Source organism: Microcaecilia unicolor, chromosome 5 (genome assembly GCF_901765095.1).
Source record: "Microcaecilia unicolor chromosome 5, aMicUni1.1, whole genome shotgun sequence".
In the NCBI taxonomy this organism is placed as follows: Eukaryota; Metazoa; Chordata; class Amphibia; order Gymnophiona; family Siphonopidae; genus Microcaecilia; species Microcaecilia unicolor.
Genome location: NC_044035.1, coordinates 37,728 through 61,019, shown reverse-complemented (window position 1 = coordinate 61,019; position 23,292 = coordinate 37,728). Strand labels below are relative to the sequence as shown.

Sequence of the window (23,292 nt, the reverse complement as noted above, 5' to 3'; positions counted from 1 at the left end):
TCTCATCTGTTCTTGCTATCCTCGTTATGATCCCACCACGTTCCTTCATGTGGTCCCTACCCTTCCTACCTCAATTTAACCATTATTTGTATTTGTTTTACTCCGGAGTCTATCAACACCTCTCCGGTACCATGTAAGCCACATTGAGCCTGCAAATAGGTGGGAAAATGTGGGGTACAAATAAATAAATAAATAAATAAATAAATAAATAAATAAATAAAATGGACTGCTTATTTTTGGGATAAGCAGCATAAAATGTTTTATACTTTTTTGGGATCTTGCCAGGTACTTGTGACCTGGATTGGCCACTGTTGGAATCAGGATGCTGGCCTTGATGGACCTTTGGTCTGTCCCAGTATGGCAATACTTATGTACTTTTTAGGCTTCTGGCATTCGCATCTATAAATTTCAGACTATGCTTGTTGTTCCTATTTACATCTTACCTAGCAGTTGACAATGATAATCTGCAATCTTGACAATCTGTCTGATTTTTAGACACCTAGTCTACTATGGTCTCTATTGCAACCTCGCTATGGGATACCCTATCTTCCCTGTTTTGGTGATATCTTTGAAAGATACCTTATTCTGAACCAAGCGCTTTTGAGTGACTGTTGTACTTCATCCAGTTTCTAGTTTAAAAGCTGCTCTATCTCCTTTTTAAATGTTGATGCCAGCAGCCTGGTCCCACCCTGGTTAAGGTGGAGCCCATCCTTCTTCCTCCACCTTCCATTAATTGTCTCCCCTCTCTCTATCCTCTTCCATTCAGTGTCTTTCCTTTCCCCTTCCATCTAGTTCCTCCCCCTTCTACCCATAATCTCCTCTCCCTGCTACAGGTAACCATGATCTGTTCTCCCCCAGTCTCCTCTGCCCTGTCATAGGCATCCAGAATCTCTTCTGTCTCCTCCCCTACTGTGCTCTGCCCTGGGCATCTACTACTACTACTTAACATTTCTAAAGCACTACTAGGGTTATGCAGCGCTGTACAATTTAACATAAAGGACAGTCCCTGCTCAAAGAGCTTACAATCTAAAGGACAAGTGAACAGTCAGTCTGATATGGGGTAGTCAAATTGGGGCAGTCTGGATTTCCTGAGAGGTGAGAGTTAGGTGCCGAAGGCAGCATTGAAGAGGTGGGCTTTGAGCAAAGACTTGAAGATGGGCAGGGAGGGGGCTTGGCGTAAGGGCTCAGGAAGGTTGTTCCAGGCATAGGGTGAGGCGAGGCAGAATGAGCGGAGCCTGGAGTTGGCGGTGGTGGAGAAGGGTACCGAGAGGAGGGATTTGTCCTGTGAACGGAGGTTTCGGGCGGGAACGTAAAGGGAGATGAGGGTAGAGAGGTAGTGAGGGGCAGCAGACTGAGTGTACTTGTAGGTAAGGAGGAGAAGCTTGAACTGAATGCGGTATCTGATTGGAAGCCAGTGAAGTGACCTGAGGAGAGGGGTGATATGAGTAGATCGGTTCTGGCGGAATATAAGACGTGCAGCAGAGTTCTGGACAGATTGAAGGGGGGATAGATGGCTAAGTGGGAGGCCGGTGAGGAGTAGGTTGCAGTAGTCAAGGTGCGAGGTAATGAGAGCGTGGACGAGGGTTCGGGTGGTGTGTTCAGAGAGGAAAGGGCGAATTTTGCTGATGTTGAAGAGGAAGAAGCGAAAGGTCTTGGCTATCTGCTGGATATGCATGGAGAAGGAGAGGGAGGAGTCGAAGATGACTCCGAGGTTGCGGGCAGATGAGATGGGGAGGATGAGGGTGTTATCAACTGAGATGGAAAGTGGAGGAAGAGGAGAAGTGGGTTTTGGTGGAAAGACAATGAGCTCGGTCTTGGACATATTCAGTTTCAGGTGGCGGTTGGACATCCAGGCAGCAATGTCGGATAAGCAGACCGATATCTTTGCCTGGGTCTCCGCGGTGATGTTTGGTGTGGAGAGATACAGCTGGGTGTCATCAGCATAGAGATGATACTGGAAGCCATGAGATGAGATCAGGGAGCCCAGGGAAGAGGTGTAGATTGAGAAGAGAAGGGGTCCAAGGACAGATCCCTGGGGAACACCAACAGATAGCAGAATGGGGGTGGAGGAAGATCCATGAGAGTGAACTCTGAAGGTGCAGTGGGAGAGATAGGAGGAGAACCAGGAGAGGACAGAGCCTCGGAACCCAATTGAGGACAGTGTGGCAAGGAGTAAATCATGATTGACAGTGTCAAAAGCAGCGGATAGATCGAGGAGGATGAGGATGGAGTAGTGACCTCTGGATTTGGCAAGGAACAGGTCATTACAGACTTTAGAGAGTGCTGTTTCTGTCGAGTGAAGGGGGCGAAAACCGGATTGAAGTGGATCGAGGATGGCATGAGAGGAGAGAAAATCAAGGCAGCAGCTGTGAACGGCACGCTCAAGTATTTTGGAGAGGAAGGGTAGGAGGGAGATGGGGCGATAGTTGGAGGGACAGGTAGGGTCAAGTGATGGTTTTTTGAGGAGAGGTGTGACTACGGCGTGCTTGAAGGTGTCAGGGACAGTTGCCATGGAGAGAGAGAGGTTGAGGATATGACAGATGGAGGGGGTGACAGTATGAGAGATGGTGGTAAGTAGGTTGGTGGGGATGGGATCAGAGGAACAGGTGGTGCATTTTGAGGAGGAAAGAAGGCGAGCGGTTTCCTCCTCGGTGATGTCAGGAAAGGAAGAGAAAGAGGTCTGGGTTGGTTGGTTGAGGGAGAGGGTTGAAGGGTGGAGAGGCGGAGATGGCTTGCTAGTGAACTCAAGGTTGATCTTTTGCACCTTGTCGCAGAAGTAATCGGCTAGTGATTGAGGAGAGAGCGAGGGGGGTGGTGGGAGCGGGTCGTACTTTGAGGAGGGAGTTAAGGGTGGCGAAGAGACGACGGAGGTTGGAGCTGAGAGAGTTGGTCAATTGGGTGTAATAGTCCTGTTTGGCAAGGAATAGGGAGGAGTGGAAGGAGGATAGCATGAATTTGTAGTGAAGGAAATCTGAATGGGTGCGAGATTTCCTCCAGAGGCGTTCGGCAGATCGGGTGCAGGAACGAAGGTAGCGGATGCAAGGGGTCAGCCAAGGCTGAGGAATAGTACGCTTTGTGGGACGGGAGGTAGATGGTGCGAGGGTGTCCAGAGCAGAGGAGAGAGTGGCATTGTAAGTGGAGACAGCCTTGTCGACAGACTCGGAGGACATGATGGAGGGGAGGAGATTAGAAATACTAGAGGATAAGGTGGGAGGGTCAATAGCCTGCAGATTCCTGGAGGTCGTGGTAATAGTTGGACGGGGCTGAGGGGGGGGGGGGGGTGAAGAAGTGTGAAGGTGATCAGGTGATGATCGGAGAGAGGAAGAGCTGAAGCGTTGAAGTTGGAGGGAGAGCCGGAAGAGGAGAGGACGAGGTCAAGACAATGGCCGTCTCGGTGAGTAGGGGTGGTGGAGCATAGTTGGAGGTTGAAGGAGGATATTAGAGTGAGGAACTGGGAAGTGTGAGGGTCGGATAGGTCATCAACATGTATGTTAAAGTCTCCGAGAATGAGGGACGGAGATGAGGGTTCAAGAAAAACGGAAAGTCAGGCATCGAAGTCGGTGAGGAAGGAGGAGAGGGATTTATTAGGGGGGCGGTAAATGACTGCCACTCTGAGTGGCAATGGGTGGAATAGCCGGATGGAGTGTGCTTCAAAGGATGAGAAGCAGTGAGACTGCGGTAGGAGGAGGGGTTGGAAACTACAGGAGGGCGAGAGTAGTAGCCCGACGCCTCCACTGCGGCCAACTGGGCGGGGAGTGTGGGAGAAGAGATAACCTCCATGGCAAAGGGCCGCGAGAGCCAGGTTTCGGTTAGGGCGAGCAGTTGAAGGGAGCGAGAGATGAAGAGATCATGGGTGAGGGGCAGTTTGTTGCAGACCGAGTGGGCATTCCACAGGGCACATGAGAAGGGGAGAGAAGAGGGGGGAAGGAGGGGAATAGAGACGAGATTGGAGACATCATGGAGGCCAGGTGAGGGGGGCCTGGATTAGGATTAATGTCTCCCGCAGATAGCAAGAGGAGGAGTAAGAGAGTGCGAAGGAGGGTGGGGGAGGTCGGGCAACGAAGACGGGATGCACTTAGTAGGAACGGTGATGGGTTAATGGCAGGAAGGAAGTGTTGAAGGTTAAGAGCTAGGAAGGAGGAGGGGGACAAGAGAGATGGTGAGGTGGTGAGGGATGGGGGTGAATAGGGTATTGCCGTAGCGAGCAAGACGGGAGGGGACATGGGTGGGCAATGAATTCTAGCGGTAGACAGAGGTGGGGGGAGGGGAAAAAGATTAGGAAGGGACAGGGCAAGGAAGAGAATGTGGACAAGCGCCTTAAATAGTGATTGAGGTGTAGCAGGTGTGTATGTAGTGACTGAGGTGTGAAAAAGAGAGAAAGAGCGGAAAGCTGGATTGGAGGTTTGGAATTGAAGGGATTGAGGGCTGGAGAGCAGGTAAGTCAATGGCTGACAAGTTAGCAGGCAGGCAAGTAAGTCAATGGCAGACAAGCTAGCAAGCAGGCAGGCAGGTTGGTTGATGGGTTAACAGGCAGGCAGGCAGGCGCAGGACTGGAGTCAACTGGAGCAGACGGATTGAAGTAAACTGGAACGGATGGGCTGGAGCACTGAAGTAGACCAGTTGAGATAGATGGACTGGAACATCTAGGATGTCTTCTGTCTCCTCTCCTACCCTCCTCTGTCCTAGGCTTACAGACTTGCTTCTCTCTTATGCCCCTACCATCCAACATTGCCCCTCTGTCTATTATCTTCCAGCATTATTTCTTCCCTCCTCCATTCAGCATCACCAGCCTCTCCTATTTTTCCTTCCCATATCTAACAGCATTGTCCCATTTCTCTGTCCTTCCCTCACCTCACCATCCAAGGAGGTTAGATTGAGAACAGGAGACAGGGTGAGTCTATCTAGCGCCTATTCTATGGGCTGAAGCCAATAGGCAAAGCTTGCCACCATTTTCGCTCACCCAAAACCAATAGCAAACGCTATTGAAAACAATACCAAAAGGTTATTAGAAATAACAGACTGCTTTTGTGTGGTCCATCAGTAAAAAGTCAAAGGCTGCTCCTGTTGGATAGGCAGTGCCTTAAAAGGTAGAGAACAAAAAAATGTTTTTCTTTTTTTACTTATATGACCAGTTCTGAATTTATTTGAAAGCTTCTCATATGTAAATATAAACATTATGAAACAAAAATTGAATGTCACAAAAACTGCTAAAAAATTATTGTACTGGGTACAACAGTTATAAACTGTTTCCTGATGGGTTCATGTTAACTGTTGTTGTAATCTGCCATGGGAAGCCTGGTGTTCTCCCATTCATCCAACCTCCTTGGTTCAATGAATCTGTCTGTCTCTCTTTCAACTCCACCTCCAGGCCACTTTGTTCTGCAGTCCACACTGCCTGGAGGAATTGATTCCTGGCCCTGACCCCCGTCCCCATGACTGCAAAACCGAAATGAAACCCTGCGATTGCGACTGCAGCGGCCGCAGGCTAAAGGAACTCCGAAATTCCTGGCCCTGTCTCTTGTTCATTGTCACTCTCCCCCTGAGAAATGTCAACAATGAAACCGTGCGCGCGCGGGACCCAAGGAGGTCCTGCGCGTGCCGCTTCTAGGCTTCCTTCGGTCCTTCCTCCTCCACCTCCCGATCACAAGGAGAAAGACAGCAGCTGGCAGCGGCACGTGCGGGACCGAGGGAGGTCCCGCACGTGCCGCTGCCAGGCCTCCCTCAGTCCCTCCTCCTCCTCCCGAAACGAGAGACAGGGCCAGGAATTTCGGAGTTCCTTCACCCCCGGAAGGGCAGTTTGTTTGGGGGGAGGGGTGGAATGCTCCCTCGCTCTCCCCAAATACGCCCTGCTCCTAGGTTTCAACCAAATTGTGTGATATAAATGTCATAAAAATAAATGGTTAGATAGAAACTCTGAATGTTGAGCATCTTATTTTCAATGATGTCTGTTTTAGTGGCCCTTTACCAGGAGAAAAAAAAAGTATCTGCATGAATATAACGCGTGCTAAGGTATCCCTATAACCAGCCCCTCCTTAAAATGTATAAGAAATTACTACTCTACCTCTGAAAAGTTATTATACTTACTCTGTGTACATCCGTATGCTGCACAACTGTGATGTTTGAAAATATAAGTGAGATTAAATAAAAATGCACAATGTAGCAGCTCATAGGTTTGTTTGCTTTGTTGAGTGTACGGGAATTGCCAGTTGCGCGGGGGAGGGAGAGGAAACAGGTTTACCTAATTGGCTTCAGCTTTCTGACGTCATCCAACCTCCTCGGTACTTCATGCGCTAAGGCCTGGTTGGCTCCGCCCCCATAAAGCAATACGCAACGAGTTTGGCACCACTACAGAAGGGGCGGCGGGACCAACAGGAGCTTCAGCGCGGCCAATTCCATTCATGCATTTGGCAGAGGCGGCGGCTCTGAGGTTAATCGTCGGTACTGACTGAGCTGGGCCAAGTACGTTTCCTCAGTCCCGCGGAACTGGAAGGTAGATGGAGATCTGCTTGAGATGACTGAGGGGAAGAGGAAAAAAGGTAATTGATGTTGGGATTAGGGGAGGAAGGGAGATAGTGAAAGGATCCGCAGCACATGGCCGTGGGGCAGGGAAGAGAGAGGGGAACCACAGCACATGGGGCAGGGAAAAGAGGGGGAAACTGCAGCACATGGGGCAGGGAAGAGAGAGGGGAACCACAGCACATGGGGCAGGGAAAAGAGGGGGAAACCACAGCACATGGGGCAGGGAAAAGAGGGGGAAACCGCAGCACATGGTAATGGGGCAGGGAAGAGAGAGGGGAACTGCAGCACATGGGGCGGGGAAAAGAGGGGGAAACCGCAGCACATGGTAATGGGGCAGGGAAGAGAGAGGGGAACTGCAGCACATGGGGCAGGGAAAAGAGGGGGAAACTGCAGCACATGGGGCAGGGAAGAGAGAGGGGAACCGCAGCACATGGGGTGGGAAAAAGAGGGGAAAACCGCAGCACATGGTAATGGGGCAGGGAAGAGAGAGGGGAACCGCAGCACATGGGGTGGGAAAAAGAGGGGAAAACCGCAGCACATGGTAATGGGGTAGGGAAGAGAGAGAGGAACAGCAGCACATGGGGCGGGGAAAGAGGGGGAAACCGCAGCACGTGGTAATGGGGCAGGGAAGAATCGCAGCACATGGGACGAGGAAGAGAGGGGAACTGCAGCACATGGTAATGGGGCAGGGAAGAGAGAGGGGAACTGCAGCACATGGGGTGGGGAAAAGAGGGGGAAACCGCAGCACATGGTAATGGGGCAGGGAAGAGAGAGGGGAACCGCAGCACATGGGTCGGGGAAAGAGGGGGAAACTGCAGCACGTGGTAATGGGTGTAAATTTTAAGGGATTCATGGGGCAGGGAAGAATCGCAGCACATGGGACGAGGAAGAGAGGGGAACTGCAGCACATGGGGCGGGGAAGAGAGAGGGAAACCGCAGCACATGGTAATGGGGTAGGGAAGAGAGAGGGGAACTGCAGCATATGGGTTGTGGGGCAGGGAAGAGAGAGGGGAACTACAGCACATGGGTTGTGGGGCAGTTAGTTTAGCCGGGTTTTAAAAAGGTTTGAATGGCTTCATAAAGGAAAAGGCCATAGACCATTATTAAAATTAAGTTGTGGAAAATTCATTGATTATTTCTAGGATAAGCGGCATAAAATGTATTGTTCTTTTTTGGGATCTTGGCAGGTACATTTGACCTGGATTGGCCACTATATGCTGGGCTTGATGGACCTAAAGTTTGTCCCAGTATGGCAATACTTATGTACTTACGTAGGATTCCTCAATGAGCCCGTTGCTTTTTAATTTGTTTATTTCTTCACTGGATTCTATTAAATAATGCATGAATCAACTTTTATTATGTTATGCTGATAACATGTTTATGCTGATCCCCGTCAATGGCATTCTTGAAGCTATTGCTGTTAGTGCATCATACTGTTTGGATAGAATTCAACAACGAGCAGTGTGTAACTTGTTAAAGCTGAATACTGACTAAACTAAAATTCTGTGGTTCAGAAATCCAGATGTTCAGGTCCCTAATACTGTAACATTATCTTCAGGTAACATTTTCGCAACTGAAGAAAAATCAAGGGTGCTCAGAGTTATTCTTGACTCCTCTTTGTCCTTTGAAGCCCACATAAATCATTTATGGCAGATAACTGTTTTTTAGGATGAGACAATTGTGTTTAGTGAGGAGCTACTTTAATAAATCTTTTGCTTTGCTTGTCCAAAAGTTGATCCTCCCGCATTTGGACTATTGTAATGTCCTATATTTAGGGTTAACATCCAGGCTACTGAATAAGTTACAACTTATCAAAATACTGCAGCCCAATTGATTTTTATACTCAGGAAGTTTGACAGCATATTTGCTGGCCTGATGGCATTGACTCCCTGTATGTGAGTTAAATTTAAATAATGTTTTATTCCACTATCCAGCTCATTTTCGAAAGAGACCGCCAGCCATCTTCCGACACAAATTGGAAGATGGCCGACGATCTCCTGAAACCGGCCAAATCTGTATAATCGAAAGCCGATTTTGGCCGGCTTCAACTGCTTTCCGTCGCGGACACGGCGAAATTTCAAGGGGGCGTGTCGGCGGGATGGGGGTGTGCTCATGAGATGGCCGGCTTCGTGCGATAATGGGAAAATAAAGCCAGGCTTGACGAGCATTTCGGCAGCTTTACTTGGTCCCTTTTTTTTCACGACCAAACTTCAAAAAGGAGCCCCAACTAACCGGAGGGAATCGGGGATGACCTCCCCTTACTCCCCGAGTGGTCACCAATCCCCTCCCACCCAAAAAAAATAAAAAAATCCAAGTGCTCGTCAGGGACGTCCTAAATCAAAAGTATTTTTGCTTGGCTTTTTCAATAGTACCAATGGGATTTGAACCGGCCACCTCTGGATTACAAGACCGGTGCGCTAACCACTTGGTCACAGCTTCAGTTATTTGGATGTCCCTCCTTTTTGATTATGCCCCTTCAGATCTCTCTCAGCCAATCATAGCGCATTTAACTGAGAGAGATCCCTGTCTGTGATTGGCTGAGAGAGACCTGAAGGGGCATAATCAAAAGGGAGGGACAGCAAAGTAAGTGGAGCTGTGGTCAAGTGGTTAGAGCACTGGTCTTGTGCACCAGAGGTGACCGGTTCAAATCCCGTTGGTATTACTGAAAAAGCCGTCTTAAGCACTTGGGGTTTTTTCCACTTTTTTTGAAGCCGGCCATCTGTAAACCCGGTGATCTCAACATTTGACCTAAATGTTGAGATTTAGCCAGCCCCAACCATATTATCGAAAGAAAAGATGGCCGGCCATCTTTTTCGATAGTACGGTTGGCACCGCCCCTTTGCAGACCCGGCCCCGAAGATGGGCGGCGCCGTTCTATTATGCCCCTCTATGTTACTCATATTCTTGTGTTATTATTAATTGTATTTCTATTCAGCCATGGCAATAGCCAGGGCAGAGCAATGTAAGCCACATTGAGCCTGCAAATAGGGAAAATGTGGGATACAAATAAAATATATAAATCAGCTTGTGTGTTATTTCACGTGATTTATGGATTTTCTTCAGAAGTATTGAGTACTTTATACAAGAACCGTTACTACAAAAAATAGTCTAAATTAGTCCACAAAAAGCAATCAAATAAATATAACACAGGAGTGCACTTCCAGTTCAGTGTCACAGGAGAAAAATGTCTCAGATATTACCCGGGGGCTGCCCAGTCAATTCTTCTGGGTTAAAGCACCAACCAAGATGATGATTGATGTCAATCATTGACCAAAAATCTTCTACCTCCTTATTTAGTTTTTGTTATTTTTTTGTCTTTTTTGTAATTCAAAAAACTTAAACCTAAAAAAAACAGACTATAAACTTTGGAAAAGGTGCAGCAAAGGGTGACTAAATGATAGCGGGGATGGGACGACTTCCCTATGAAGAAAGACTAAAGAGGCTAGGGCTTTTCAGCTTGGAGAAGAGATGGCTGAGGGGAGACATGATAGAGCTTATTATCAAAAACAAAATTACAGAGCACATCCAAGGACATGGATTACTGAGACCAAGTCAGCCCGGCTTTTGTGTGGGGAAATCTTGCCTGACCAATTTGTTTCAATTCTTTGAAGGAGTAAACAAACATGTGGACAAAGGGGAGCCGGTTGATATTATGTATCTGGATTTTCAAAAGGCGTTTGACAGGGTACCTCATGAAAGGCTACAGAGGAAATTGGAGGGTCATGGGATAGGAGGAAACGTCCTATTGTGGATTAAAAACTGGTTGAAGGATAGGAAACAGAGAGTGGGGTTAAATGGGCAGTATTCACAATTGAGAAGGGTAGTTAGTGGGGTTCCTCAGGGGTCTGTGCTAGGACTGCTGCTTTTTAATATATTTATAAATGATTTAGAGATGGGAGTAACTAGTGAGATAATTAAATTTGCTGATGACACAAAGTTATTCAAAGTCGTTAACTCGCGACAGAATTGTGAAAAATTACAGAAGGACCTTACGAGACTGGGCGGCTAAATGGTAGATGACGTTTAATGTGAGCAAGTGCAAGGTGATGCATGTTTGTGCAGCGCTGTGTACGCTTTGCAGCACTATAGAAATGCTAAATAGTAGTAGTAGTAGTAGCATGTGGGAAAAAAGAATCCGAATTATAGCTACTTCATGCAAGGTTCCCCGTTAGGACCAAGAAAGAGATCTGGGTGTCGTCGTCGATAATAAACTGAAACCTTCTGCTCAGTGTGCTGCTGCGGCTAGGAAAGCAAATAGAATGTTGGGTATTATTAGGAAAGGTATGGAAAACAGGTGTGAGGATGTTATAATGCCATTGTATCGCTCCATGGTGCGATCGCACCTTGAGTATTGTGTTCAATTCTGGTCGCCGCATCTCAAGAAAGATATAGTAGAATTGGAAAAGGTGCAGCGAAGGGCGACTAAAATGATAGCGGGGATGGGACGACTTCCCTATGAAGAAAGACTAAGGAGGCTAGGGCTTTTCAGCTTGGAGAAGAGACGGCTGAGGGGAGACATGATAGAGGTATATAAAATAATGAGTGGAGTGGAACAGGTGGATGTGAAGCGTCTGTTCACGCTTTCCAAAAATACTAGGACTAGGGGGCATGCGATGAAACTACAGTGTAGTAAATTTAAAACAAATCGGAGAAAAGTTTCTTCCCCCAACGCATAATTAAACTCTGGAATTCGTTGCCGGAGAACGTGGTGAAGGCGGTTAGCTTGGCAGAGTTTAAAAAGGGGTTAGACGGTTTCCTAAAGGACAAGTCCATAAACCACTACTAAATGGACTTGGGAAAAATCCACAATTCCAGGAATAACATGTATAGAATGTTTGTACGTTTGGGAAGCTCGCCAGGTGCCCTTGGCCTGGATTGGCCGCTGTCGTGGACAGGATGCTGGGCTCGATGGACCTTTGGTCTTTTCCCATTGTGGCATTACTTATGTACTTATGTACTTTGATAGAAACCTTTATATTCCTTCCAACAACCCAACAGTCTCTCCCTATACTATGCATTATTATACAAGAAGGAGGGAAACGCCCAAGGACGAGCCATAGGTACTCCTCCCTGTGGGCACTAGTCCAGCCAGACAGCTGCGTGGTCGGAAATAGCATAGGGACCAATCTGGGCCTCCACAATCAACGAAAACAAAGACCTGGAGGCTAACACGTAGTCTATTCGGGACTGAGTTCCGTGCGCCCAGGACAAATGGGTGTAGTCCCTGTCCAAAGGGTGTAACAAGCGCCATACGTCCAAGAGGTCCAGCTGTTCACATAGGTTAGGCAATCCTCTAGTGAGCCAGAACTTCAGGCAAGGCAAGGGGCTAGACTTATGAAGCTCTGGGTTCCACATTGTGTTAAAATCCCCCCCCCCCCCACCCCAATATCAAAGGCAATGTTGGTGCATTCACAAGGTGTTGCATTAATCGTTTATAAAAAGAGCTACTCCATTGATTGGGTGCATAAATACTGCCTACCAACACCTGCTGCCTTGCCACCAAAGCCTGACAAAATATAAAACGACCCTCGGGATCCCTTTTAATATTTTGTATTTGATTGGTTATTCCTTTCCTAAACAAGATAGCCACCCCACCTTTTTTACTCACTGCTGGGGATCCTATACAATCACCAACCCACCACCGGCTCAATTTGTCTTGTTCTCTTTAAGACAAGTGTGTCTCTTGCAATAGAGCAATATCTGATTTCATCCGCTGAAGGTGCTGCAAATTTTTGAACGTTTTATGGGGGAGGAAATACCCCCAACATTCCAAGTAACCACCTTCACCATATCAAAAGTTGTAAGGGCAAAGTCATCAGCTCACAAATAGAAAAGTTACAGGGAGTCCGCCCCAGCCTACAGTCCCCCTCAACTTCCTTCGCCTCAGCCCTATGAATTTGGATAGGATCAACCTTTGTTGTTACATTTAGGAGACAATTATAACAGCACACCCCAATTTGTACTCTCCCCTTCATGCTGAGAAGTATCCCTGCCCTCCCTCCCCCGTCCCCAAAATCCCAAATGTAGTGTTCCCCATGGAAGTAGTCACCCCCCCCCCCACTAAACCCTCCAATCCTCAAAGGTGCCACCCCACTTTCGTTCACCCTACATCACACAAAAACAAAACGAAACACACCTTAGAATATATTGTTATTGTACAGACACTCAACAGAATGTTCTACTGATAACATTTCAGTTTTACAACAGCTGTTTGTCTTTTTGCCACAACTCCCCTTCACATTCATACAAAAGAAACCACTCTCTCGTACCCGCTGCTCAATCTCCCAACACCAAAACGTTGCATAAATGATGTATACAGCCTGATATATTTACTGTCAAGCGATTCCACGCTAGTTCCCTGGATCACGACAAAGGCAGCTACACCACAAAAACACGCTTAGAGAAATCACCAATAGTTAACAATGGCCCTGCTCATTGTAGCAGCATGTGATATTGCCCAGCAAGACGTGATCACTTTAAGCAGAGGACCTCAGCCAAAGAAGAGTCCCAGCCAACTGACAGGGCCAACGCTTATGTGAAATTATATGTCATCTGCAATCCCCAACAAGCAAAGTCAGCTCTCCGGGCCCAGACCCTCCTGTTCCTGTCTAGGTAATTGCTTAAGAAAATTCTGGGCTTCCGACGCAGATGCAAAAAAAGATTATCTGGCCTTGGTGTATCACACGTAGTTTGGCCGGGTATAACAAGGGAAATTTAACCCTCCTGTTGTAGAGTTGGGAACATATGGGTGAAAATGCCTGGCGCTGTGCCGCAACGGCGGCTGAGTAGTCCTGGAAGCACAGAACGTTTTGACCTTCATGCTTCAAGCCTCCTCCGCCTTGAAGTGCTTGTAATATAGCCATTTTGTGCACAAAATTTAGAAAGCGGCAAATCACCACTCTGGGCCTGTTCGACCCCTTTTGCCGGAGGCCTATCCTATGTACTCTCTCCACCAACAGCCGGCATCGGGAGCTGCTGTGCCAGCCACCGCTCCAGGAACCCCCGGAGGTCCTTCTCCTTCACTGACTCCAGCAGGCCCACAAAACGCAGGTTGTTCCTACGTGATCTATTTTCTAAGTCCTCCAATTTTTCCTCATAGGCTGCAATTGTTTTCTGCATTCTCACTTGCAGGTCCTCCGATTTTGGCCTCCAGATCACCAGTACGTTGACGGTACGCCGCCAAATCTGCTACGATGTGATCTAAGTTACCCTGTAACTGCTCCAATTTTGTATCTATAGGGCTCAAACGATTTTCCAGAATGTTTTCCAGTGCCCCGATCACCTCCATTGTTATCTCTGCTACCCACGCGGAGCCGACAGTGGAGCTCGATGGGCTGGCCGGCGCTGCCATTTTATCTGCGCTCAGTTTTTGCTTATCTCTTTCCTTGTGAAGGCTTTTAGTTGCCATAGTTTGCCTCTTACCAGTTCCAGAAGTCGAGTCTGCCTTTTAAACAGCTGAGTTGCTCCCTGAGGCTGAGAATCCAGGGAGTTTAGCACATCAAGAACGGGTTTTATGGTGAGGTGGCAGGAGCAGAGACTTTTAGCTGCTGCTCCTGTGCATAGCGTCATGTGACCTTTCCTAATTTTAGCCTTTAGATTTGTATTTTTAAGTACACACATAGATGTCTATAAGTTTTCTCTCCTAGTGATTCCACTTAATCTGTATGCTGGATTTACTTACTACTAGTAAAGAAGGCCCGTTTCTGAGAGCAATGAAAGGGGTGCTAGCAAGGTTCCTGGCTCCCTGCCTCCCTCTGCCACGTTGAAGCTGCCTGCCTCCCTCCCTCCGTCGTGCACTGCACGCTGCCTGCCTCCGTCCCTACCTCTGTCGTTGAGGCTTGCTTGCAGTCTCCCTCATTGTCCCGTTCAGGCTGGCTTGCGTCTTCGATTTCAGGCTCCCTCATTGTCCCGTTCAGGCTGGCTTGCGTCTTCGATTTCTCCCTAGTGTCACTTTTGTTTTGTGACGCGGGGGCGGGCCGATGTAACTACTCCGGGTGCTGCAGGTTTTTCACGTTCGCGTTGTTTGTGACGTGACGTTGTTTTGGGCGTCGCAATTTGTTGATTGTATTTGCTCCGCCCTCGACGTCATCACGTTGGACGCGAGGGCGGGGCAACCGCTCATGGGCAAATTCTGGTCTCACCACCATGCATTAGAATGTTGGGACTTGTGGAGGCTTCATTAGAACGTTGGGGTTGCGAATTATGTGCGGAAGGGGCGTGGCTGAGGGCGGGTCTGTGAGTGAGAGTGAGTGGTGCATGAGTGACAGTGAGTAGTAGTGCCGGGCTTCAGTGTTTCCCTGCCGCAGAGTGAGCTTCAGAATGTTGGAGGTGAGAATTATTTATATAGACAAGCAAAAAAGTCTGTTTCGTGAAAAATGAAACGGGCCCTAGCAAGGCTATCATCTAATAGCCATTATGTTTTAAATTCTCTGCCTTTCCAAATCGGCACTTCTTTTATTTTGTTTCCTCTTTGCTTATTAGTTGCAAGGAAAAGGTCCAGGGTGGCGAATATGACTAATGTCTTACATCTATTTATTATAAATACATTCATGCCATTTATATATTTTTATGACTGTATTCATGTTATAATGATACACTTAGATCCATATTTACATGTTTTCTTTCACTTTTTATTTATTTGCTACCTGTTATGTAGTCGAGATTATCATATGCTAATTGTGTGTTTAGATATACATTACATTTGCATATTATTTTCCTATGTTTTTAGAATCATTACCAGACCCCTGATGTAGGTGCTTTATTGCGCCGAAACACGGACCATGTTGGGTCCTTCTGTTACAGCAACAATAAAGTATTACTGCACACTGTCTCCAGTGTTGGATTCATCTCTTGGTCAGCCTCTACTCCTGTTTGCTTGGATTTCCTTAAGTAGAGGGTCTTCCCTGCCTACACATTTTTTTCCTGACCTTTGGATATGTTCCTGCCTTGATTATGTCCTGCAGTGTATTTCTCCTATTTGGCCAGCAGGTGGTGTTTCTTTGCTGTAAAGCTATTATAGAGAAAACAAATATTCTCTCTTTAGTTAACAAGCAGGAAGTATGCAGCAGCATACTTTTAAATCTTGTTGACTGGGTTCTGATTGGCCGAGGAGCTCATTTCCTTTAAGAGTGTACTGATTTTGCCTTCAGTCTTAGCCCAGGAAGAAGAGAGAGAGACAGTTCTCTTTGCTAAGGCTCTGTGAACAGATATATGTCCTGACCTTCCAAGGTTCTGTTTAGACAGGATACAAATGTTTAGTTAATGTTATAATTGATCCATCTTTCAGTTAATTGTTATTGTTTGCTACTACTAGTACTACTACTTAACATTTCTAGAGCGCTACTAGGGTTACGCAGCGCTGTACAGTTTAACAAAGAAGGACAGTCCCTGCTCGAAGGAGCTTACAATCTAGGGTAGCATTTTCTGAAATACTACCTGTTCCACGCGCAGGGCCCAAGTGACAGGCAGAGATCCGGAGTCTCAATGCATGGATGAGACAATGGTGCGGGGATGAGGGTTTTGGATTTGTTAAGCATTGGGCAGCATTCTGGGGAAGGGAGAGCCTATTCCGATCTGATGGGCTTTACTTAACCAGGGTGGGACGAGGCTGCTGGCGTCAAGATTTAAAAAGAAACTAGAACAGCTTTTAAACTAGAAACAGGGGGAAGGCCGACAGTCGCTCAAAAAGTGCATGGTTCAGGATAAGGTACCTTTGGAGGATATCACCTAAACAGGGAAGAAAAAGTTCCTTGTAAGTAAGGATGTCAAAGAAACCGTAGTGGATCAGATGGCCTTAAGTAAAATTAATAATAACCAGACAGAAGATAACATATTAATAATGCCATGTATTAAACGTGATATAAAACTGAGCAACAAGCATGCCTTGAAATGTCTGTACGCAAATGCAAGGAGCCTGAGACATAAGATGGGAGAGTTGGAATACATTGCACACAATGAAAAATTGGATATTATAGGCATCTCTGAGACCTGGTGTAAGGAAGATAACCAGTGGGACACAATCATACCGGGCTACAAATTATATCGTAGTGATAGGGGGTAGATAGGATTGGAGAAGGGGTAGCACTGTATATTAATGAGAACCTTGACGCAGATAGGCTGCAAACATTGCAGGATACAAAACCCCTATTGGAATCTTTGTGGATCGAAATTCCACATGAAAAGGCGAAGAGAATGGTGATAGGAGTGTACTACCGTTTGCCTGGCCAGGACGAGCGGTAGGGAAGCAAATAAAATGGGCAATGTAATAATAATGGGTGATTTCAATTATCCAGATATAGACAGGGTTAATGTAACATCGTGTCACGACTGTTGTCGTGATTCCTCTTTTGCTCACCTTATTTCCCGATGTTCAGCTTGCAAGATGGCTCCTGCCTGGCCAGCTTCCAAGATGGCTCCTGTCTGTCTTTCCTGTGTGCTCACTTCCTGTGTGTTCCAAGCCTCTCTTTGGTGTCAGTGTGTTCCCTGCTCCTGTCCTGCTGTAGGTGACATCATCAGCGAGGGTGTGGTATGCTGGCATTCAGTGCCTTTGCATTATCAAAAAGTCGTCAGGTTTGCCGGTGTGCTGTTGCACTGTTTCATAACCTTGCTCTGGGCTCATGCCCTTCTGCTTTGTCGTGTCTGAGGACTTCCAGTCCTTCTGTTGTCTTGTTCCCTGTCTGTGTTTGTAGCTACTGTAGCTTCAGCCATTGCTCTGCTTTCTGCCTGTGTTTGGTAGCTACTGAAGCTTCAGCTATTGCTCTGCTTTCTGCCTGTGTTTGTTAGCCACTGAAGCTTCAGCTATTGCCCTGCTCTCTGTCTGTGTTTGTTAGCTACTGAAGCTTTATCCATAGCTGTGCTCTCTGTCTGTGTTTGTTAACTACTGGAGCTTCAGCCTGTGCTCTGCTCTCTGTCTGTGTTTGTTAGCTGCTGGAGTTTCAGCCTAATCCTGCTCCTGCCAAGCTTATATGTATTCCCTGAACCCTGCTCCTGCCAAGCTGTATGTATTCCCTGAACCCTGCTCCTGCCAAGCTTGTATGTTAATCCTGAACTCTGCTCCTGCAAAGCTTGTATGTTAATCCTGAACCCTGCTCCTGCCAAGCTTGCATGTATATCTTAACCTCTGCTTCTGCCCATCCTTTATGTACGCCCTATCTGCTTAGTCTGTCCGTGTTTCTTGCCTAGTGGCTACTTGGCAGCTTTCAGTCCTTATTCTTGAGCCTGTCTGCTTTTCACCTAGTGTGGTATTGTTTGTCTGAGAGTCTTAGTCTAGTGTTCTGCCTAGCCTTCCTTGTGAATCCCAGACCTAGTGTGTGTCCTGTGGGTATCCAGTTCCTGCCCTGTTCTGTAAGCCCTGCCGGCTGCCTACACCCATGGGCTCAACTCCTGGGGAAGGGTGGCTAAGTGCAGGTGAAGATCTGCCTGTTCCAGTTTGCTTCCCTCAGCTGCAACTCCAGTCCGGAGTTCCAGTCCTGTTCTGCTTTGACTCGGGTTGGGGGTGATTATGCCTGCCACTGCCGCTCCTTGGCAGTGGTCCAAGGGCTCACGAATCTGGTTTCCACCTCAAGAACCTAACACATTGGTACACGCCAAGGAGATAAAATTTCTTGATGAAATCAAGGACAGCTTCATGGAACAGCTGGTTCAGGAGCCGACAAGAGAAGGAAAAATACTAGACTTAGTCCTTAGTGGAGCTCATGATCTAGTGCGGGGGGTAACGGTTCGAGGGCCAATTGATAACAGTGATCATAATATGATCAGTTTTGATATTGGCATTGAAGGAAATGATCTTGACTAAGCTCCTGGGAGGCGGGGCTGGTGGTGGGGAGGTGGGGATGGTGCTGGGGGGACTTGTGCGGTCTGTGCCGGAGCCGGTGGTTGGGGGGCGGGGCTGGTGGTTGGAGGGCGAGGATGGAGCTGGGCAGACTTGTGCGGTCTGTGCTGGAGCCGGTGGTTGGGGGGCAGGGCTGGTGGTTGGGGGGCGGGGATAGTGCTGGGCAGACTTATACGGTCTGTGCCCTGAAGAGCACAGGTACAAATCAAAGTAGGGTATACACAAAAAGTAGCACATATGAGTTATCTTGTTGGCAGACTGGATGGACCGTGCAGGTCTTTTTCTGCCGTCATCTACTATGTTACTATGAATTTAGGAAATCAAATACACTAGCGTTTAACTTTAGAAAAGGTGATTACGATAAAATGAGAAAAATGGTGAAAGAAAAGACTGAAAGGAGCAGCTCACAGGGTAAAAAACTTGCATCAGGCGTGGATGCTATTCAAAAACACCATCCTAGAAGTACAGGACAAGTATATTCCGCGTATTAGAAAAAGAGGACAAAAGACCAAACGTCAGCCGGCATGGCTAAACAGTAAGGTAAAGGAAGCCATTAGAGCCAAAAAACAATCCTTCAGAAAATGGAAAAGAAAACCAACTGAAAATAATAAGATAAAACATAAGGAATGCCAAAGCGGAGATAAGGAGGGCAAAAAAGGTCTTTGAAAACAAGTTAGCGTTAGAAGCGAAAATACATAGTCAAACATTTTTTAGATACTTTAAAAGCAGGAAGCCGGCTAAAGAATCGGTTGGGCCGCTGGACGAAAGTGGTGTTAAAGGGGCGATCAGGGAAGACAAAGCCGTAGCGGAGAGATTAAATGAATTCTTTGCTTCGGTCTTCACCGAGAAAGATGTGGGAGAGATACCAGTGCCAGAAATGGTATTCAGTGCTGGGAGTAACTAGTGAGGTAATTAAATTCGCAGATGACACAAAGTTATTCAGGGTCATCAAGTCGCAGGAGGAGTGTGAAAGATTGCAGGAGGACCTCACAAGACTGGGGAGTTGGGTGTCCAAGTGGCAGATGAAGTTCAATGTTGACAAGTACAAAGTGATGCATGTGGGTAAGAGGAACCCGAATTACAGCTATGTCATACATGGTTCCGCGTTAGAGGTCACAGAACTAGAAAGGGATCTGGGAGTCATCGTTGATAAGAAGTTGAAAACTTCTGCTCAGTGTGCTGCGGCGGCTAAGAAAGCGCACAGAATGTTGAGTATTATTAGGAAAGGGATGGAAAACAAACACGAGGATGTTATAATGCCGTTGTATCGCTCCATGGTGCCATCACACCTTGAATATTGTGTCCAAGTCTGGTCGCTGCATCTCAAAAAAGATATAAAGGAATTGGAGAAGGTGCAGAGGAGGGCGACGAAAATGATAAAAGGGATGGAACGATTCCCTATGAGGAAAGGCTAAGAAGGTTAGGGCTCTTCAGCTTGGAGAAAAGGGGGTGATATGATAGAAGCCTACAAGATAATGAGTGGAGTAGATGTGTCTTTGAGTGCTTTCTGGGAACTGTGGAACCACTGGGAGTGTGGTCTCCAGTAACCTAGAAATCACTGGGGATAATTTGGGAGCGGGAGTCTCGCCCAGAGGCGTTTTGTGACCCAGTCGGTGGGAGGAGGGTGCTAGGTGTAGAGCACAAGTGGCAGGTGCAGGCTGACCTGATCTGTGCTGGAGATAGACCCTCTAAGTAGCCACGGGGTAACCCCACATGGGTGGCAAACAAGGCGTTTCGTGACACAGAACTTTGGCCACCTTGTTGGGCAGACTGGATGGACTGTGTGGATGTTTATCTGCCAACATTTACTTCCCCCCTCCCGATATTCAAATGCTCTTAAGCCAGCTATCCCCCGGTGAATATTGACAGTTAGTGGCTAACAGATAACTAGTTATCCACCGGTCTTCATCCTGAGTTTAATAGCCAAATGTGCCCGGTTGAAACCGTGGGATATTGGCTGGTTTCAGGATAACCCTAGTTCACAAAATTATTCACAGAGACGCACCAGCCTACATGTCAGACCTGATAGACTTACCACCCAGGAATGCTAAAAAATCATCCCGTACATTCCTTAATCTTCACTTCCCAAATTGTAAAGGTCTTAAATACAAACGAACACATGCGTCAACCTTTTCCTACCTGAGCACACAATTCTGGAATGCGCTGCTGCGAAACCTAAAAATGACCTATGAACAAGCCAACTTCCGAAGTCTACTGAAGACCCATCTCTTCAACAAGGCATACAGCAAAGATCAACAAATATGAATTCCTGTACACACATACAGAATTGCCCCTACAATATTTGCTTGCCAAACTACTATCATGTTTTTCATTATCATGCTACCGAGGATCTTCTGCTATTACTAAATGTACATTTTCTTTATAATTCTTATATATTTCTTAAATATCTCTTACTATGTTTGCTTGTAAAAATTCTACCATGTTTTATCGTTATCATGTCATGCAAAATCCTGCTATTACTAATTATATACTTTCTCATGTATTCTCATTATTCATGATGTATTGTAAGCCACATTGAGCCTGCAAAGAGGTGGGAAAATGTGGGATACAAATGCAATAAATAAACCGGCTAAGTCTTAGCATTTACTTTGCCGGTTGTGTTGAAACCGGCTAAAAATGAACTGCATATTGAATGCCGGTCACCAGAAAAGACCTGGCATTGAATATCTGGTATCACTACAGACCGTGGGAGTCAGCTGGGCTAGCTCCCACGGTCTGGTTGTCAGCCTCATGTTATTATCTATCTCCTTTGTATTGCACTTTTTCTGATCTTATTAGTTTAATTCAAGAGCTGTGCGATAGCATACTTCTAACCACAATATATACATGCACACAGGCATACTAATACTGTTCACAGTGTCCTCTACTAACCCAGTAACTATTAGGGTACTTACTTGTTTCTGGAGATGTTATACTGGAGACAATGATTGGTGGTCCGGTACGTCTTGTGATTTTCTGGTGTGGGGAATGCAAGCTCAGGGATGGTGAAGGCTCCAGGTGAAATTCCTGCTTGAGAAGGAGTTGAGGGCTACAGTGTGGGCTGTGCATTGGAGAGATGGGTGGGTTGTGTTCCCGTTTCATTAGTTCTATTGGTACAGTAGAGCTGGTGGGATTTGCTGTCTTGGGACTTGTGTTGAAGTTGTTGTGAATGGTACTCATAGGAATCTCAGTCTGAGTGGTGTAGACAGATGCTGGGCGAGCCTGTATTGAGCACTGTACAGACCGATTATATCCAGAGTTGGGCAACATGTGATTACCTTGGTGTGCTGACCCAGAAGCAGAGTAGGTAGTAGTTTCCAGGAGGTGTTGGGATGGAGCACTGGATGGACGGCGGTTCTGCTCTCCCACCCTGGCTGACAAAGGCTGCAGTAATACATTGGGTTGTTGCATGCTTATTGCATCTGTCATAGGACTGATGACAGACTGGATTCCGTATGTATTGTGCTGAAATTCACCTTGGTGACTGAAACTGTTAGATCTGGCCCTGGGGCGCAGTGCACTATTGGGCTTGTGATCCTGCTGTTTCATCTGTAGCGCAGCTCTGTAGCTCAGAGCAATACGAGATAATGCTCGCGCCTGTCCAAGATTGGTAGCCACAGATTTAATATCATTTTCTTCCATTACAGCTAGAAGATTTGGAGAATCAAATCCTTGCTGCATCAAAGCGTTGGTTGTGCTTTCTGACAATCCCTCGGAATGTAGGAAGGAGATAAATTCAGGATTCAATTTTTTTTTCATATTGTCTCCAAGAAGCGCAATTGGTGTCTGAGACTGGAAAGCTGGAAAGGAGCTATGGGGAGTCAGAGTGCTCCCATAACCATATGCTGTCTTTGAATTCATGTTCTGGCTTACAGGAACAGCAGAGGTAACCCCACCACCTTCCATTACAACAGTCATTGATGGATCTACTGCAAGGTTAGTTGGTACTGCCTGTCTGCATGCAGCAGTCTGTACATTATACACCTGTCTGCTCACAAAAGGAGGTGCTTCTGATGCATAGGAAGGATTTGTAGAATTAATGGCAACATACTGGGCTGAAGAAGGATCACGGCTTCGTATCTTTTGCCTCTCAAAGTTGACCTTACCCATTGATTCTCTGTACATGTGGGTAACTTCATGAGAGACAGGTGGGCATCCGTGTGTCTGATCCCATGCTGTTTTGCCAGTAGATAGTCCATAATATTGTCCTGGTCTGTGAATTATTTGTTCTCTGTAGTAATGGGGATCTTCTGGTGGCCCTTTTCCTACTGTGGGATCAGTATAGTAATCCTGAGATGGGAGTGAGTGAAGCCCATACATTGCAGTCTGTCTGTTGTACTGATAATTAGGAACTGAGGCTGAGCCCTGTCTCACAAATCTGTTGTCTTGATGACCAGAAAGGCCTGGGTGGTCTTGGAAAAAAGCAAAGTCCTGGTATGGGTAGTGCCCTTGCTTAAGGTCAGCATTTTCTAGCAAGATGATGCATCCTTGATTGTTGAGATGCTCACAGAAAGCTGCTTGCCAATGACATAGAATTTAGTCTTTCAGCACTTCTTACATAGTCACTGTTGGTCTCCCAGTTGCCCTCATACCAGCCAACAGCATCCCAGCTCTGTGAGCGGCTGATATTTATATGCCTATTTGCAACTGGCGTTGGAAATAAAAGACTTTGGCATGAAGAGGAAGAACAAAGCTCTGTAAAATCTTCTGTTACAGCATTAAAAAAAAACAAACAAACAGAAGCAGCTGTGTCGGAACTCTTCTGGGACAGTACACCAGGTTTTCTATTACAAAGTATTCCCTGAATTATTAATCCTGTGAAACTTCAGCAGATTGTAACTCCATTTCTGTCCTTAGCAACAAGCTCATAGAGCCTTTTCTGCACAATCCTAGGATAGACAAGAGTCACTGATGCCTTCACGCCAGCTGGTTTATCCTGGCCA

The 23,292-nt window shown here is 46.7% G+C and overlaps 1 protein-coding gene across 1 annotated transcript in view; it reads right to left on the bottom strand.

Moving 5' to 3' along the window:
• Positions 1-22,669, bottom strand: part of CTBP2 (C-terminal binding protein 2) — a 177,482-nt gene extending 154,813 nt beyond the window's left edge. The window contains exons 1-2 of the mRNA XM_030204693.1: positions 21,906-22,669; positions 21,265-21,869 (exon numbers count right to left, since the gene is read on the bottom strand). Of these exons, the coding sequence (XP_030060553.1) occupies positions 21,265-21,869; positions 21,906-22,669 (1,369 nt within the window). The remainder of the gene's footprint in view (positions 1-21,264; positions 21,870-21,905) is intronic.
• Positions 22,670-23,292: the final 623 nt, after the last annotated feature.